At 50.5% G+C, this 15,351-nt stretch overlaps 5 protein-coding genes across 5 annotated transcripts; 3 read left to right on the top strand and 2 right to left on the bottom strand.

Moving 5' to 3' along the window:
* Positions 1–477: 477 nt before the first annotated feature.
* Positions 478–2,309, top strand: N7458_000572 (uncharacterized protein; the record flags this gene model as incomplete). Its single annotated transcript, XM_056903966.1, has 3 exons — positions 478–1,163; positions 1,232–1,254; positions 1,387–2,309. 3 exons carry the CDS (start codon positions 478–480, stop codon positions 2,307–2,309), a joined length of 1,632 nt encoding a protein of 543 aa, XP_056771733.1.
* Positions 2,310–6,298: 3,989 nt separating this feature from the next.
* N7458_000571 (putative phenol 2-monooxygenase) lies at positions 6,299–8,533 on the bottom strand (the record flags this gene model as incomplete). The annotated part of the gene is made up of 5 exons (XM_056903965.1): positions 6,299–7,503; positions 7,571–7,605; positions 7,683–8,170; positions 8,224–8,437; positions 8,493–8,533. The coding sequence occupies 5 exons, from the start codon at positions 8,531–8,533 to the stop codon at positions 6,299–6,301; spliced, it is 1,983 nt and encodes a 660-aa protein (XP_056771732.1).
* A 1,752-nt stretch (positions 8,534–10,285) lies between these two features.
* N7458_000570 (GFA family protein) lies at positions 10,286–10,826 on the top strand (the record flags this gene model as incomplete). Its single annotated transcript, XM_056903964.1, has 3 exons — positions 10,286–10,351; positions 10,410–10,572; positions 10,630–10,826. 3 exons carry the CDS (start codon positions 10,286–10,288, stop codon positions 10,824–10,826), a joined length of 426 nt encoding a protein of 141 aa, XP_056771731.1.
* Positions 10,827–11,264: 438 nt separating this feature from the next.
* On the top strand, positions 11,265–12,470 carry N7458_000569 (uncharacterized protein; the record flags this gene model as incomplete). The annotated part of the gene is made up of 1 exon (XM_056903963.1): positions 11,265–12,470. The coding sequence occupies one exon, from the start codon at positions 11,265–11,267 to the stop codon at positions 12,468–12,470; it is 1,206 nt and encodes a 401-aa protein (XP_056771730.1).
* Positions 12,471–13,103: 633 nt separating this feature from the next.
* atg15 (triglyceride lipase ATG15) lies at positions 13,104–14,934 on the bottom strand (the record flags this gene model as incomplete). Its single annotated transcript, XM_056903962.1, has 2 exons — positions 13,104–14,732; positions 14,785–14,934. 2 exons carry the CDS (start codon positions 14,932–14,934, stop codon positions 13,104–13,106), a joined length of 1,779 nt encoding a protein of 592 aa, XP_056771729.1.
* Positions 14,935–15,351: the final 417 nt, after the last annotated feature.

Below are 15,351 nucleotides of genomic sequence, written 5' to 3'. Positions count from 1 at the left end.
GATGAGAAAATCAGCACTGTACTTTTGTCTAGCCCGGTTTGTCTAGATTTTCACCACAGTTGCATTGTAGTAATCCCTAACCAAGCCACAATCCTCGAGGGCTTCACCGTCTCCATAGTTCCATTTGGATCCTATAGCCATGCTTTCGATTCCTTCCAAGATTTTTTTCCTCTCCAATGTGAGCTATTTTGATTGCCTTTTTGGGTCAATCTCGCGAGATCCACTCCGGGTGTGACGGGTGATGTCAACCACCTGGCTAATACGAGGGAGATCTGCACGCTGAGCCATGCTCAACTTAATCCAATTCTCCACCACCCAATCGAGTAATTTCGTATTCGCAGTCGAAATAATCTTTCTGCACTGCCTGCCTAGGGGATTGAGGGCACTAGGACCAAGCATATATAAAGCGCGATGTCCGTTCAGTCGGGGGTGGTCCCTGGGACATAATTACTCTATATAGTGCGGAAGAAATCCACCATGATCAGCCCACTTTTACTTTCTCTTTTTGCAACTGCAGCCATTGGGGCTCCGCAGTCTGCCGATTGTCGATGTCGCCCTAGTGACAGCTGCTGGCCATCCGCAAAAGAATGGTCATCATTAAACAAGACCATCCATGGGAACCTGGTAGCAGTCCGTCCTGTGGCATCGGTTTGTCACCAGCCCGAGTACAATGCCGATGCATGCAGAGTCGTGACCGACAGTTGGACCGACTCTGTCTGGCGTTCCTCGCAACCAGGGGCTGGTCAATGGGAGAATTGGGAAGTCTGGCCGGAACGTAATCAGTCGTGTCATATCGAGTCGCCCCAAAATACCGCCTGCCAGCAAGGACGCATCTCGCTATATTCCGCCATAGCTCAGAGCGCGTCTGATATCCAACATACTGTCCGATTTGCTAGCACTCACAACCTGCGACTGGCTATCAAGAATACCGGGCATGACTTCTTGGGACGCTCGACGGCCCCCAAGTCGCTGCAGATTCTCACGCATAACATGAAGGACATCAAGATTGTGGACTGTTTTGTGCCCAAGGGATCGTCGAAGAGTGAGGGTCCCGCGATTACGATCGGTGCTGGTGTACAGCTTCCGGAGATATATGAAGCTGTAGCTCAGCACAATCGCACGGTCATCGGGGGCTCCTCGCACACTGTGGGTGCTGCTGGAGGGTATGTTCAGGGCGGTGGTCACTCGCCATTTGGTCATTAGAAGGGTCTGGCGTCGGACAATGCATTAGAATTCGAGGTGGTGACGGCCGACGTAAGTATCATTCATGAGAAATATTGCACAGATTTCTTTTTGATAACGTTTAAACTAAAGTTTTAACGTAGGGCAAGCTCGTCACTGCAAACTCCTATCAAAATAAAGACCTCTTCTGGGCTCTGTGAGGAGGTGGCGGTGGAACCTTCGGCGTGGTCACCAGCGTGACCCTGCGTACTTTTACGGAAGTACCAGTTGTCCTGTACAATTTCAACATTACTACTGCTGGGGGTGATCCTCGCTTCTGGGATGCATTCGCCGAATGGCACGCAGCACTCCCATCCCTCAACGACGGTGGAGGTTCCGGCTATTATTTCGGTCTCCCGAATAATCCCATCAGTGCGAGTATCAGCGTGTCAACCATTATGTCCCTCATGATGTTCCCTGAAAAGAGCGACGTCGCCCAAATCGACTCCTTATATCAACCGCTCGCCGCAAAGCTACGACAGATCGGCGGCATCCAGATCGCAAATGCATCCATTCCCTTCCCAACGATGAATTCCACCATGTTCACTATGTTCATTGGTGGCCGATCTGATAGCACAGGAGGCATTGCCATGCTGGCATCCCGTCTATATTCCAAAGATCTCCTGACCTCTCAAGATGGCCCCGGACGTCTGGCCAACGCCTTCAAGAGCATCAAGTGGAATCCCTTCACCGAATTCATCGGTCATGTTGTGGCTGGTGGTGCTGTCGCTGCCAACGCTGACAAGGTTGACAGTGCTGTCAACCCGGCCTGGCGCAAGACCATATCGCATCTGGTCTTCTCCCGATCGTGGGCGGCTACTGCCACTCTGGCAGAGCTGACGGCGGTCATCAAAAACATGACTGATGTGGAGATCCCCATTCTGCGGGCTGTCGAGGGCGAAGATCAGATGGGTGCGTATATGAATGAGGCTAATGGGTATGAACCTGGCTTCCAGGCTGCATTCTGGGTTGCCAATTATCCTCGTCTGTACAGAATTAAGCAGAAGTGGGACCCTAAAGGTCTGTTCATTTCTCGGAAGGGTGTTGGTAGTGAGGACTGGGATGATGCGGGTTTGTGTCGTATTTGAGGTTAGCTTGATAGAGCTGTTGGATGGGTTACTATGGTGGCATAGATTGTTCCAAGACCTAGGCTGGACAAGTAAGCGATCATTTTCTGTTGTGTAATTATGTATTTAGAAATCTCATTAGTGAATATTCTGTTGCTTGACATCATTTTAACACGCCTCTAACGCCCACAGTCCCAGTATCCCAAGCTAATTCAAGCCCATTATCCGCCGGAAACTCGGGAGCCCCGTCCTGGTGATCAATTTGGCTGCTTGTACTGCTATTGACGGACAACCGAGTCTCGTGCCGCCCAGTGCAACAGTTGTGTCTGGGGTGCGCTGCATTGAGTGCGATGTGACCGTAATTGTCGTGGCAGAATTGTTTGCGGCTTGCTCGTTGATGTGTTCCAGGTCGGTGTTTACTTACGGCCCTTTGGACGTAGTTACCACAAGCTGGTGCATCTCTGACGCGTCGCTCAAGGTAAGAGTCTGCTGGGATACAAGGTAAGCTGTGTAGTTTGCAAATTATGTCGCACTTTGTTGGGTATGTTCTCAGCTGTTGGTGGTTTTGTTGTTGCCGTGATGAGACTCGTTCAGTTGGAAAAGTTGCTTGACCATGTCCTCCTGTTCGTCTCGGCCGTCGCGCGTACTCATCAAACTTCAGTAGCCGTAAACAGTTGTCGGGTAAGAAAATGGGGTCGCCAGGTCCGTTTCCTATCGTGGGGCGTGTTTGGAAGGGGCGTCACTTCCTCCGGTCACTGGGGCTGTAATATTTGGTGTTTCGGGAGGTTCAGAGATCTGATTTTCGACATGTTGAAGTTGGTAGACGAGAGAGACGGATGGCGTTTGTGGTGACTGCCTTCGTGATGACGACGCGATAGGTCCCTAAATCGGGAGCCTAGTCATCCCTCACGCGAGAGTCAACGGTCTTCGAAGTTGGCGATGATAGCGCGATAAGGCCTGGCACAACCTTAGCTACCCCTTGTCGTCGTCGTCGACCGACAGGGGAGGGCAGAAGACGTGTCTCGGGCGCACACCTGCACCTCGACGCGTCTCGCTGCTCACGGCTTTGGGCAGGACTTAGCTTCCTCCGTCAGCAGTCCGACAAACCTGCTGATTGAGTACTAATCCCCAGCACCACGGAGAGGTGCCTGCCCATTGCTGGGGGATGATGGTGTGTATTCCCTAGATGGACTACGGGTTTTGTGCATTTCTACTGATCCTTTGTGGGTCTCTCGAAAATTTTCATACCATCGTAGCCAAAGATCTTTCAGGGTGCCGACGTCATGCCATGTTCGCCATATTGAGTGGGTACAATTAGGAACCTTACCGTATATGCCCAAAGGATTGTTCCTGGGAGCGTCAAGGTGCTCCAAGGAATACCTCAGGGCGTTGATTGATTGATTGATTGATTCATAGACTGTCCCAGCCGCCCTATTTTAGCAGCTATGCAGCGTGTGACTATAAGTACAGATGTCCCCGCCCTCGCTTTCAGAAAACAAGTCGTTCCTGGCACGAATGACTTCTCCGTCCGCTCCAGTAAGTTACATCCCCCCTCGTAGTCTTGGTGTCCGTTCTGTTTCTATGTACCTGTCGGGCCTCTGCTGGCCCTGCTCTACTTATATATACCAAAGATCACTCGTCTTCGCTATGTGCATTTGAGTACTGTGGACGGCACTGCTTGGAATTGCCCTAGCAGTCCAGTGCTCAAGGTCATCTTGGCTGCTTGTACTGCCATTGGCGGGCTACAGAGAATGCGCTTGATGTCAATGCATGGAGACTTGCCTGCCCACATTCGATGTCGTTCTTCCACCCAGTTCCGGCATTTGAGCAGGATGTGTCGTACCGTCTGCGGCCCATGGGCACACTGACACTGGTCTGTATCGGCCTTGTTGATGGCGTGGAGGTAGGCCCGTAGGCCAATCTTGCCTGTTCGTATCTGTGTGATTGCCGAGCTAATTGCTCTATGCGCCCCGACGTGTGTATCGAGGATCGCTTTCCTTGGTCGTACTCCGAGCTTAAAGAGTTCTCTGCCGTGTTTGTATTTCTCTTAAGCCTATTCCTACTCGTTTCTCATCGCTCGGCGAATAGTAGACTTGGCGGTTGCTATGAGTGTTCGTAGAGAGTCTGGTTCTGGTCGCGGTTCGGCGTTCGTTCGCTCTTGCGTGCGGATCAGCCCCGGCGGCCTCTTTCGTAGCTTGATCAGCGGCCTCGTTACTAGGCACTCCAACGCGTGCCGGGATCCATCGAAACTACACCTCCTATCCTTGGCTTCGGGCCACGTCAAGCCCTCGTACCGCCTCGACCAGGATGTACTGTCTAGACGGGTGCTTAGGGTTCCGGATGGCTTAGATGGCGGCTTGGTTGTCGGTGAATATAACGGCGCGCTTATTCGGGGGAACACACGTTGGCGGTGTGTCGAGTATTATCTGTAGTGCCAGGACTAATCCTCTGAGCTCTGCCGCGTATACCGTTAAAGTGCATGATGTGCCTATGTACTGAGTCCGCTTCACATAGAGTCCGTTGACCTGCTGCGCAGGTGTTATAGCAGCTGCTCCGACATAGCCGCTAATGCCGCTTCCGTCGGTGTAGATGCGTAATGTTTCTGGCTCCGTGGTGTCGTGTTCCTTGATCGCTTCCTCCGCAGATTCGTTGATGTGGACGGGTGGTGGGATCCACTAGGGTGGCACTACGTGCGGTATGCGTTTCTCTAACCGTTCGAGCCGCACGCCATGTTTACTCTCTAATTTGCTCGAGAAACGGTAGAGGGGGCTCTGTTCGCTGCGTCCTTAGGCGGGCGTCCTGGGTATACCCCTTCCGGTCTCGGTTGTGGCTATATCGTCGTCAAGCGGTGTTGTTCTAATACGCATTGTGGCTTCTAACCCGGTTTGCTCGAGTTGCTGTTGCACTAGAAGTGGATGATATTCGACGTCCATTGCTGCACCGGCCGTTGTACGAAAGGCTCCTGTAATGATCTGAGCTGCACGTCTCTGGATCCTCTAGATAGTACTTATCATAGCGCCTCCTCTGCTTACGAATACCGATATAAGACTTTACGGATAAATCAGAAATATAATTATAACCACAAAACCCTACGCGGCCGTGGCTATAATCATAGAGCACGTTAGATCTAGACACGAGCGTATAGACCGAGTGGTATTATCCCCGATCAACAACCACGCCGAGCGAGGGAAACCCTTATTCAAAACCTTAACGATCACTTTAATATAGGTATATACGTCAGTCTTTATAAATTAGCTAGAGTCAATCTCTATAACTCATAGTTTGCTAAGGGTACTATATAGGGCTAGCATAACAAAGGCACCTAGATTAAAGATAAAAGAACCCTAGTAACTATAGAACCAAGGTCAGTTTGTTAATCCCACTAGGTCACTAAGACTTGTATTACGCACGTTTAGCGGCTTAAGTGCCCCCAAGCTAGCCGGGAATGATCTTCATGGCTACAGACTCGCTGCCATCAGAAATTTGCGTCGAGGCTGATAGCCTCTTTGCCGAAGTTATTTGTCTTTCCAATGTTCGAGACGACGGTGAAAACCAGGGCTGGATACACCTGAATTCAAACCTTGCGAGTAGCCATCATGGGTGATAGCGTATGGTGAAAATACCTGAGATTTTGGTCAAACAATGGGCGAAGAAAGAAGCTCTTTTTGCTCATCACTTGAAAGATGGACATTTCTCTCAAGAGACCTTGGCGACCGAATCAGTCGACTGAGGGCTAACTGATGAAACGCAGAGGGGAGTATCTCGACAGACATGGCACAAGTGTTGAGTTTGCAGAATGTAAGAGGCAAGGGAGGAAGATGACAGAAATGTGAGCCAAAGGCTAACTAAAAGACGTGTTGCACTGAGCTTTTGTAAAAATTAAAGCGAAATTTTCTTTCTACGTCACAATTTTGGCCTCAGACTCCTTGGAGTACTGCGAGTGGCATCAATGGACAATGAGCAGACCAGATCGAATTGGTACCAGCATAGCTTTGGTCACTAGAGGTAGCCTACAAGCCCTCGTTGGCTGTCTTCTGAATCAAAATGCCATCCAAGTAACGAGTCAACTCATCAACCTCTTGCAGCTCACCAGCCCATCCGATATATTGATCAGGACGAACAACCACCATGGCGCCTAGCAATCGGTCCACTCCCCATCGCTCATAGCCCTTTCCATCACAATCCCTATCCCAGATACAAGCATCATCGCACCAAACTTTGTCGTATTTCCACCCTTGGACAGGATCAAATGGGCGCAGGATCTCTGGGAAATCAAAAAATTCCACTTCAGTCCACGGCGCGCTGTGGATGGCTATCACGTCAATAACGCAATCGAAACACCCTACAATCGGAGCATAACGGTCAAGTACCGCCCCTTGTTTCCCATCGCTTTTGGAGAGATGTTGTGTCAAGACCAAAAGCCGGTCCTTCTGGGTTGCTGTTCGGACATCACCCGCCAAGATTACCACCCGGAATCGTCCATCGCTTTCCAGAAGTCTTGTTGTCCATCTGAGGTTACCATCTGCTTGCATGCGCAGCTTAACCGGAGGAAAACGCTCGCCAGGGATCATATGCCGAGCTGCAGGAGGACCCTCATCATTCTCAAGCTTCCACACGAGCTCACTAGTGCCATAGAATGAATTTCTTCCCTCCGCAAAGTCTTCAAACAGTTCGACGACTTTGATCATGTTGCGGGTTTTGCTCTCTCCGTCGCCGTCGGTGAACAGCCCGGACCAATGTCGGTCAAAATCGAGCAGCATCTCGGCCAGACGGTGTCTCTCCGCGTCGTAAGTACCCAGAATTGATGCCTGGGCAGCACCTGCCGCTACCAGGGCCACTTTCCAGCCGATATTGAAGCCGTCTTGCATGCTCATGTTCATTCCCAGGCCCACTTTTGGCGAATGAGTATGTACTGCATCTCCAGCGAGAAATATTCTGCTTCCTTTGGAGAAAGTTGGTGCAATGCGTTGCCCAATCTGGTATGCGGTCCACCAGTCGCATATCTGGAAATCGAATGTATACGGAGCAAATATTGCTTGTACTCGCCCCTTGATCATCTCCAATGTAATTTTTGAGCGATCAAAACGGCCTTCACTGGCGGCGCTTGCTTCGATTGTCTGTACTGGAACGTATAAACGGACCATGTTTCGTTCCCGGGGAATGACGAGGATGGTACCCGACGCATGGGTCACAGTTCCTAGGCGACGGATATCCGCTAATGCCTTCAAGTCAGCCAGACGAGTTCGAGTCGCTTACATTCTTTACGGCGCGGTGAAACTTACGAAAGTTGCTAATGGGAACTACATCAATCACACCCCTAGGGGAGACAATTTAGCGCAAAACCTCACGACCCAAGAAATTTGAAGCTCATGCCATCAAGCATGTCTGACTTACCAAATGTGATCTGTAGTTGACCCTTCTAAAGGGATGTTCACCTGCTTCCTCGTCCAGCTGTGTGCCCCGTCGCAGCCAATGAGATATTTGGCTTTGATGATCTCCGTCTTGGTTTCTTTTGCTTTGCTCTTTGCAATCAGTTCGATCCAGTCGTCTGGTAGTAGATTACCTGGAGCCACTCCACTCGCCACTGCGCTCTGGTTTGGCCCTGCCATATGGAGACCTGGAGGGTTGGCTTCGTCACTCAGAGTTCGTAGCTTAACGGTAATTGGATAGCCCATTGGATCGTCGTCCACTTCATTGTGATATTCAAACGTCTCTGCAATCACACCTCGCTCAACCTGAAGGTCAGAATGTTCTTGTATACTGTCTAGTAAGAATCGCTCAATGCGGCCCTGATTCAGTAGCATATTGCGGAAGGGTGACTCGTTGACTTTGGAGCTGCAGTGTGGACCCTGTCGAATGAGATTGCCCTTCCCATCAGGGACCTGTTGCACTCGCTGTCAGCTCCTGCTCTTTCATGCGGAGGAGGCTATCAAACCCAAAAGTTAGCTTCAACAGCTACATGACCCTCCTGGTGGACACGATGCTGGAATCCTATACTGTCAAAAAGCTCCAGAGTCCTTGAGCGTAAACCATCAGCTTGGCCTGTGAACACTTTAGTCCCCCGCTTGTCCACTATGCGCGCGTTGATACCACAGCGGGCCATCCAGTACGCTGCCATCAGACCTGATGGCCCTGCTCCAATGATGAGCCTGAGTAGTATATTAGGTTCTCTGTCAGAAATATGTAATCAGATCAATTTCTTACACATCTGTCTTTGATTCGACGTTGTCGTTTGCTGGCTCCATGGTTCCCGTCATTCCTATGATACTTGGATTCCGAAGGAGTTGGCGAAGCTTTCTTGGCGTACAATAAAGCCGTCACCGTGAAAGGCCGAGGCCTTTTATAGATTAGATAGGCTTTTATCCCTCAATGAGGGCAGCCTTGAGCGTTAGAAAACACTGCTCCGTAGATTCAAGTTCTGCGACAACTGCTCATACGTGGCAAAGTCTGCAGGCTGACTCACCTTACACTACCTAGCTGCTGTGTCTTTCCGGTAACCTGGCGTAATTCCTGATTGGATCATAGGACTGGAAATCTCTGAGACTTGTGTAGCGATCAGTTCAAGACAGGGTGCAAATGTTTACTGGCACCGAGTTGTAGTCCTGGGAATAATGACAAGTTAACCATCAGATAAACCTCACGAGTAAAGACAACATTGAACTAAAAGAACCAATTGATACAAATTTGACCAGGACAGCGCCTACGTTTTAGCAATCTTAATGACGCGGGTACGTGTAACAACCTTCTGATTTCGGAATTGTTCAAGCCGTCTCAACGAATATACATACACATACGGTCGTCAAGATCTGCACATAAGACGCAGCTCAGAAAATGACACACCAGGGGACCGCTGTCTCATATAGATAAGCAGAGTGTTGGTTGATTTTAATTTTCGACTCTGAGAGAATGCTGAGTCAAGGCTGACCGAGCCCGTGAAACAGCTTTCGCTACTGAAACAGATACTTGATATTGTGCGACTACGGCTTTCCTTCCTTACAGGTTAGTCAGAAAATCCCTTACGATGGAAATCATTTGATGGATTTACGCAGCAACATTGAATGTCATGTACTGCGTCGATTCATAGAGACCCATCATGATTCATAGGATCTTTCCGATCCCGAGTACGCCGCGGACAACAGTTCGCGTGGACATTACGATAATCCTTACTAGGCAGCCTTTAAATCGGCAGAAGTCTCTACCTTACACAGCTGGCTCAAAGCCGGATAAAGTATAGCTTCACACAAAACCCGGTATTATTCTCTTGGAGTACGCATTTTGTGGTAAAGAAGTGATGCAAAATGATACTAACTCATTGATAAATCCCAGTTGGGAACAAACAAAACATATAAATGAAAATTTCACGAACGCAAATAGTGCGAATGGAACATGTCGCGTTGACCCGATGGAGACAAACATCGGGTACATACAACTGGGCACCACTCCCAGTGGAAAAGTCTCGGCTTCGACTAGGAAGTTTGAAGATTTGCAAGAATCGGTCGTTTAAGATTCTTGGGTTGCGTTTGTGAATAGCTGGGTGGAATTCATGTCCTCCAGCCTCACATCCACTTTCATCGTCACCAGGCAGTATACTCGGCAATCGTATCGGCCATTTTGTTCGCCATCTTGTCAGCTACCCCGTTGGCGATCCAGGATCTGGCGACGAAAGACAATCGGGCGTTGACGAGGTCAGGCAGCCAGGGCCGGTTTTCTGGAAATTGATGAGTACAAGCACATTCATTCCGTGAAAATCAGTCTATGTACGCTACTTTAATTTAGTCTACAGCTCGGTAATTCCACCAGGACTAGCACGGGTGGTCGTTGGAGTAGATAAGAGTGACTAATAATGGTGGGGGTAACTAACTAACTAACTAGTATTGTTCAGGCCTCCCATCACGTGCTTGCTCTGTTGATACATGGCCGCCTGCCTGGAGCCCACTTGTCATCTTCCTGCCAGACTTCCTCGTTGAGCACTGTTGATCCGAGACTACTCCACGAACATGGCTATCGGCAGCTGTAAATGCGGCAATGTCCGAGTTGAATTGAAAGGGCAACCTCTAAAAGCGGTAAGTAGCGCACCCTATCCATTAGTCCGGGATCAAGTCTAATCTTGTTTTTGTCTAGGGACTGTGCCACTGTCTCGATTGTCGCAAGCTCACCGGGGGACTGTTTTCCTACAGCTTTGTCGTCAAAACTGCAGAACTAGAGATCTCCGGGAATCCGAAAGCAGTAGCCAAGACAGCCGATAGCGGAAATGACATCAGGAACTATTTCTGTCCTGACTGTGGTCTGTATCAATCGACTTCGTCTGAGAAATCAACCAACCTCTGACAAAATTGAGTAGGCACGCCGCTGTTTGGACGGAAGATCAAACCGGACGGCGAACTTGATGTGATTTCAATCGTGCGGGCTGGCATATTTGATGACACATTCTTGAAAGAACATAAGCCCGAAGCGGAATTATATACTGATAGACGATTGGATTGGTTAAATCCCATCGAGGGTGCTGCTCAAGTTAACCGCATGTTGCCGCTGTCATAACCTTAGAGTCAAGCTTGACTCTTCAAGGCCTGTTGTGGGGTTCTAAACGCGGGCTTGGGATATGGTTCTTGATGTTAGCTGAGAGTTGGGAGGATACTGGATGGGGGCGCAAAGGAAGCGTGTGTATTATTGTGGTGTTGTCAGTATCTGTAGTACAGAATAATACCACAAGCCAACGTTTTCTTCCTCATGACGCTCAAAGACTTAACTAACTGGTTACAACTACGGAGTAAACTGTATGTCTTGGCATAATCTTCAATGACGATTTAAGATCCTCGAATCACGATAAGCGTACCTGATAAGCTCCACCTCGAATCCCGTGGTTCACTTATCATCACGTGAGGCTGGCTCCCTGAACGTGGGGAGGACCAACGGGACTCGAGTGATCCTCATCAACCACCGAGTCCAAGGGGGCTCACAAACCATGCGCGAACTGCCATGGCGGCCAGACTGGAACGGTTTCTGAATTCGAGCTCCCTATTCTTTCTCTTCCTTGTCTGCTTCTGCCTCATCCTCCTCACCCCGGCCGACGCCATCTACCAATGCTGGGTGACCAACCGACTCACGGACATCTTCTTCATCGCCGGTGCCTACGTCATCACCTTTATTCTTGCAATCCTCATCTATGCCACCAGACTCTACACGAATCGCACCGCATTGGCAGGGATTCCAAAGGCGTGGATCCCCATTGAGAAAGAAGATGTCAACAAGAGCGTCAGGCGCATGGTGATGGTGGGACTTGCCCGCAGCGCAGTCATTTCGTACCAAGCTCGTCCGCGCGATACGTCAGACGAAGGGGATAGGTTTTTGAACCACAAAGATCTTCTGGTCGATCGCGACCACCCGCCATGGGGCTCTGTCGAGCATCCCGGCTGGTCATCACCCGCGTCTCCTGATCTTCCCAATCTCCCATACCGCACAGTCATCCAGGAACTTCCGAATTTGATTGAAGCCAAGGCCGTATCGATAGCTCCTGCCGACGAGGCATTCTCAAATGCAGCAGACCCATTCCCAGATACACGTGTGGTGGAGGCTTTGCAGAGACCCGCTTCAATGGGTCTCAGACAATACATTCGGCATCTCACAAATCTGGGCGTCATCACCTCCCCAGATCTTGGCGTGGATTTTCTGGCGCTTTACGAACGCGCGCGCTTCTCATCACACCAGCTCCACGAGGCGGAATTTCGAGATCTCATGCATTTGTTCGCTGAGATCTTGAGAGGCATCACATCGCTGGCTCCGCCCGTTCTCGAGGGGATTCGCGACAGCGCAAGTTATCATCGCGCAGATACCGAGTCGGTCATTGGACCTTCGGACGAAGAGGGTGAAACAGATACTGTGGATCATTTTGGATATGGAGGAACATTAACACCAATGCGGAGTAATAGTCTTCGTCCATCTAATGCGTCTACTTGGGAGACCCAGTCGGGCTACGATACAGCGCCTGCAGCGCAGAGCCCAGATTCCAGGCTGTCGGTCGGTCGTGGCTCATCTCGGGGACCACCAGTGATGCGCACTCCGTCGACCCAATCTCTGTGGCGTGTGCAATCTGGTCAATCTGGTAGCTCTGGCGGCAGTGTGATCCGCCTGGCGCCAACACAGAATCCATCAGATTTGCCGTATACCATTCTGCGCAGGCCATAGAAGCTAACCGGCCGTCTGTCACGTAAACCCTTGAAGGCGATCATGTACATTATTAATACCAGACTATTCAATGGCACACTTTTGATGAGCAAATTCAGGCGGAACACGTCACAGTAATTCACTCCCGAGTACTCTACTGATCAAGAAACAAATCTACCAGGAAAGCCATGGATTGTCCGTTTCGAAATCGGAACAAACTATATGTGGGACTATCCAAATCATCACCGAAAAAACTCCAACGCAGGAGAGCGAAAATAAGTACCAGAGACCAAAATTATGGTAAACATCAAACTGCAGCGCCATCCACTTCGCATCGGGGTTGTCTAGAATGAAAGAAACAAAAAGAAGAAAAGACAGGAAATGCTCGCTCTGTGTGTGTGTGTAGTATCATCTGATATGTGGTTGTCTTGAACCCCCGAGTATAACGTTGGACAGCTCCAAATCAATTCGTTCGTGTATGTCGCGGTGATCATCAATCGTCGAGACAGATGAGTCACAAAAAGAACCTATGAGTATATGTATGCGAGCAGGGGAATGCATGGTGATTGACATCGCAGTTGGGGCCAAGCCCCATGGGGATTGGATTCATCTAAGCGTCCCTCAAGAACCCAGGATCTTCACGGCGAGGCTGGTTCACTCGTGTGTTGGGATTGGCTCGGTTACAGGATCCCGACAACCGAACCAGCCCAAATCATGGCAAGTTGCCGATGTCGTCGATGAGATCGGCGTTGTGATGGTGGGCGCCGGCGTGACCATGTTACTGGAAGTCGTGGAATCGTGGCAACCAAACCAACCGGGTGTCTTGCATGAAGATGTCGTGGAAGTTGTGGAAGTTGAGGTGGACGTTGCAGAAGCGCCTGTGGTGGTGGCTGTCGGATCCTTGCAGCCGAACCAACCAGGCGTCTTGCAAGTCGACGTCGTCGTGGTCGTGGTACTTGTCGTAGTAGTAGTGGTGGTCGTCGTCGACTCGTCAAGGCAGCCCCACCAGCCCGGAGTTTTGCATGTAGAGGTCCTGGTGAGGGTTGGAGAGGCCTTGGTCGTAGTAGTAGTCGTCGTGATCTCGGAGCCATTGCTCTTGAAGAACTTCCAAAGTACACAATCGTAGCATTCTTCCTCTGGTGCACAGGGTGGCACATCATCGTAAACCTTGATCACGTCCGAGATGACATTCCTGATCTTATGCGTTCCAAGACCCACGCGCCAGCCTTTGTCTCCCACTGTGTCATATGTACACATTTGACCAGTGTGGCAGGCGGATTCCATCGCGTAGCCGCCCCATGTGCACAGGGAGTTGATGCCGTTGCAAGTTCCCATGTACACCGGATCTGCCGTGTGGCCGAAGTGGTATGCTCCGGTTGAACCCCGCTTTTGTGGAAGTCGGGGGTCATGGCCTGGTGGACTGGGAATTCCGAGTCGAGCTGCGGGCAATGCTTCCGGGATCGCTTCAAAAGTGACTGTTGGGAGGCCAAAAGTCAAGCCGAGAAGACTGGCCATGGCACCGCCCAGGGAATGTCCAGTCAGCCAGACGTGTGCGTTGGGGTAGATCTCCGTGACGTTGGAGTAGAGATCGATGGCAGCCCTGTAATATTTGTTCTCGTCACCCATCGCCTCCTGGATGCAAGTCAAGTTGGCGGTAAAAGTGTCGCTCTGGCAGTCACAGACCTGCCTCCATAGGTATGAGCCCCCCTGACCACAGCAGCAACTGAAGAACAAGTTATCATTGGTCTTGTCATTCGTGGTGGTACCTGCTCCATCAAAGAGAGCCGGGGAAGTGCCCTTCAATGAAACAACAATGGTACTGTTGGTCTTGTCGGCATAGATGTGGCCTCGAAGGCCGTCCCTCTGCCATCCAAAGCTGTTGGAGTAGTTGAATCTGCCATGGATGGTTTGCCAGTCCTCCGTACCGGGTTCCTCAATGTAATCATTTGCCGTCATTTGCGCAAAGGTCAATACCGTCTTCTTGTCCGTAACATTCGGGCCCGCAAGTGTGTCCATCACCCAATCCGCCGGCGATGACGTTGTTGCGACGCCTGAGGATCGGGCAGCGGACAAGTGCGCTTCGATGACAGATAGCCGTCGGTCTGCTAGACGTTGTATCGTGATGGGAGATGATGAGGCTATCAAGGGGCCTTCGCTGGTAATAGGTCCATGTTCGGTGCCATCCTCTGACAATGTCCACAAGCGGGTGTTGGGGTGGACATCGAGTCTGGCGTGTAGCTCGGGATGTTGGTACGCTCCTCGGTGGAATATATGGCGGAGAGACTAGAGCGAGTGAGCCATAACCCTGGATAAGTAGTGTATGCCCGGCACTTACAAACTCGTATGGTTCGGATGGCAACTCCGGTTCATCCAAGGGTGTGGGTGGCGGGATGATGGGGAGCTGGACCGCAGGCGTGTTGTCATGAGCCGCAGCGGCCTTTGGTAGTAAGACAGCCGAAAACAACAACGCCCAAAGGCTTGACATGTCTCTTAGTCGGGCTCGAGAGCGCTGAAAACGAGCCATGGTGATAGATGATGATGCAGGGAAGCCGAGGATGGAGATGGGCTATCGCTGCTGGGCTTATCGCCCAGAGTGACGCACTGCGGAGTGAGCCGCACGTGATTTGACCCCGTGATGGCCCATGCCGATCAATCGATAAGCGATAAAAGATAAGCTGATAAGAGCCCTTTCGAGAGACTACTGTACCGCATCACTACGTGTGAATCAACCATATGGCCACCCTCTACCGGTGATTTTAATGGACATACCTTTATGGCTAGCTTAGAATAAAACTACCACTCAAGTAGTGTAATCTTCATCACTGAGAATTTGCGCACTGAATCTCAAACGGACAAACTGCGACGGCCTCATGTTGACTGCCCCACTATGGCACGTGGTACA

The sequence above is a fragment of the Penicillium daleae genome (assembly GCF_028827525.1).
Source record: "Penicillium daleae strain IBT 16125 chromosome Unknown utg000001l_segment0_segment0, whole genome shotgun sequence".
Classification (NCBI taxonomy): Eukaryota; Fungi; Ascomycota; class Eurotiomycetes; order Eurotiales; family Aspergillaceae; genus Penicillium; species Penicillium daleae.
The sequence above is the reverse complement of the archived record's forward strand: the minus strand, read 5'-3'. Positions and strand labels throughout refer to the sequence as shown.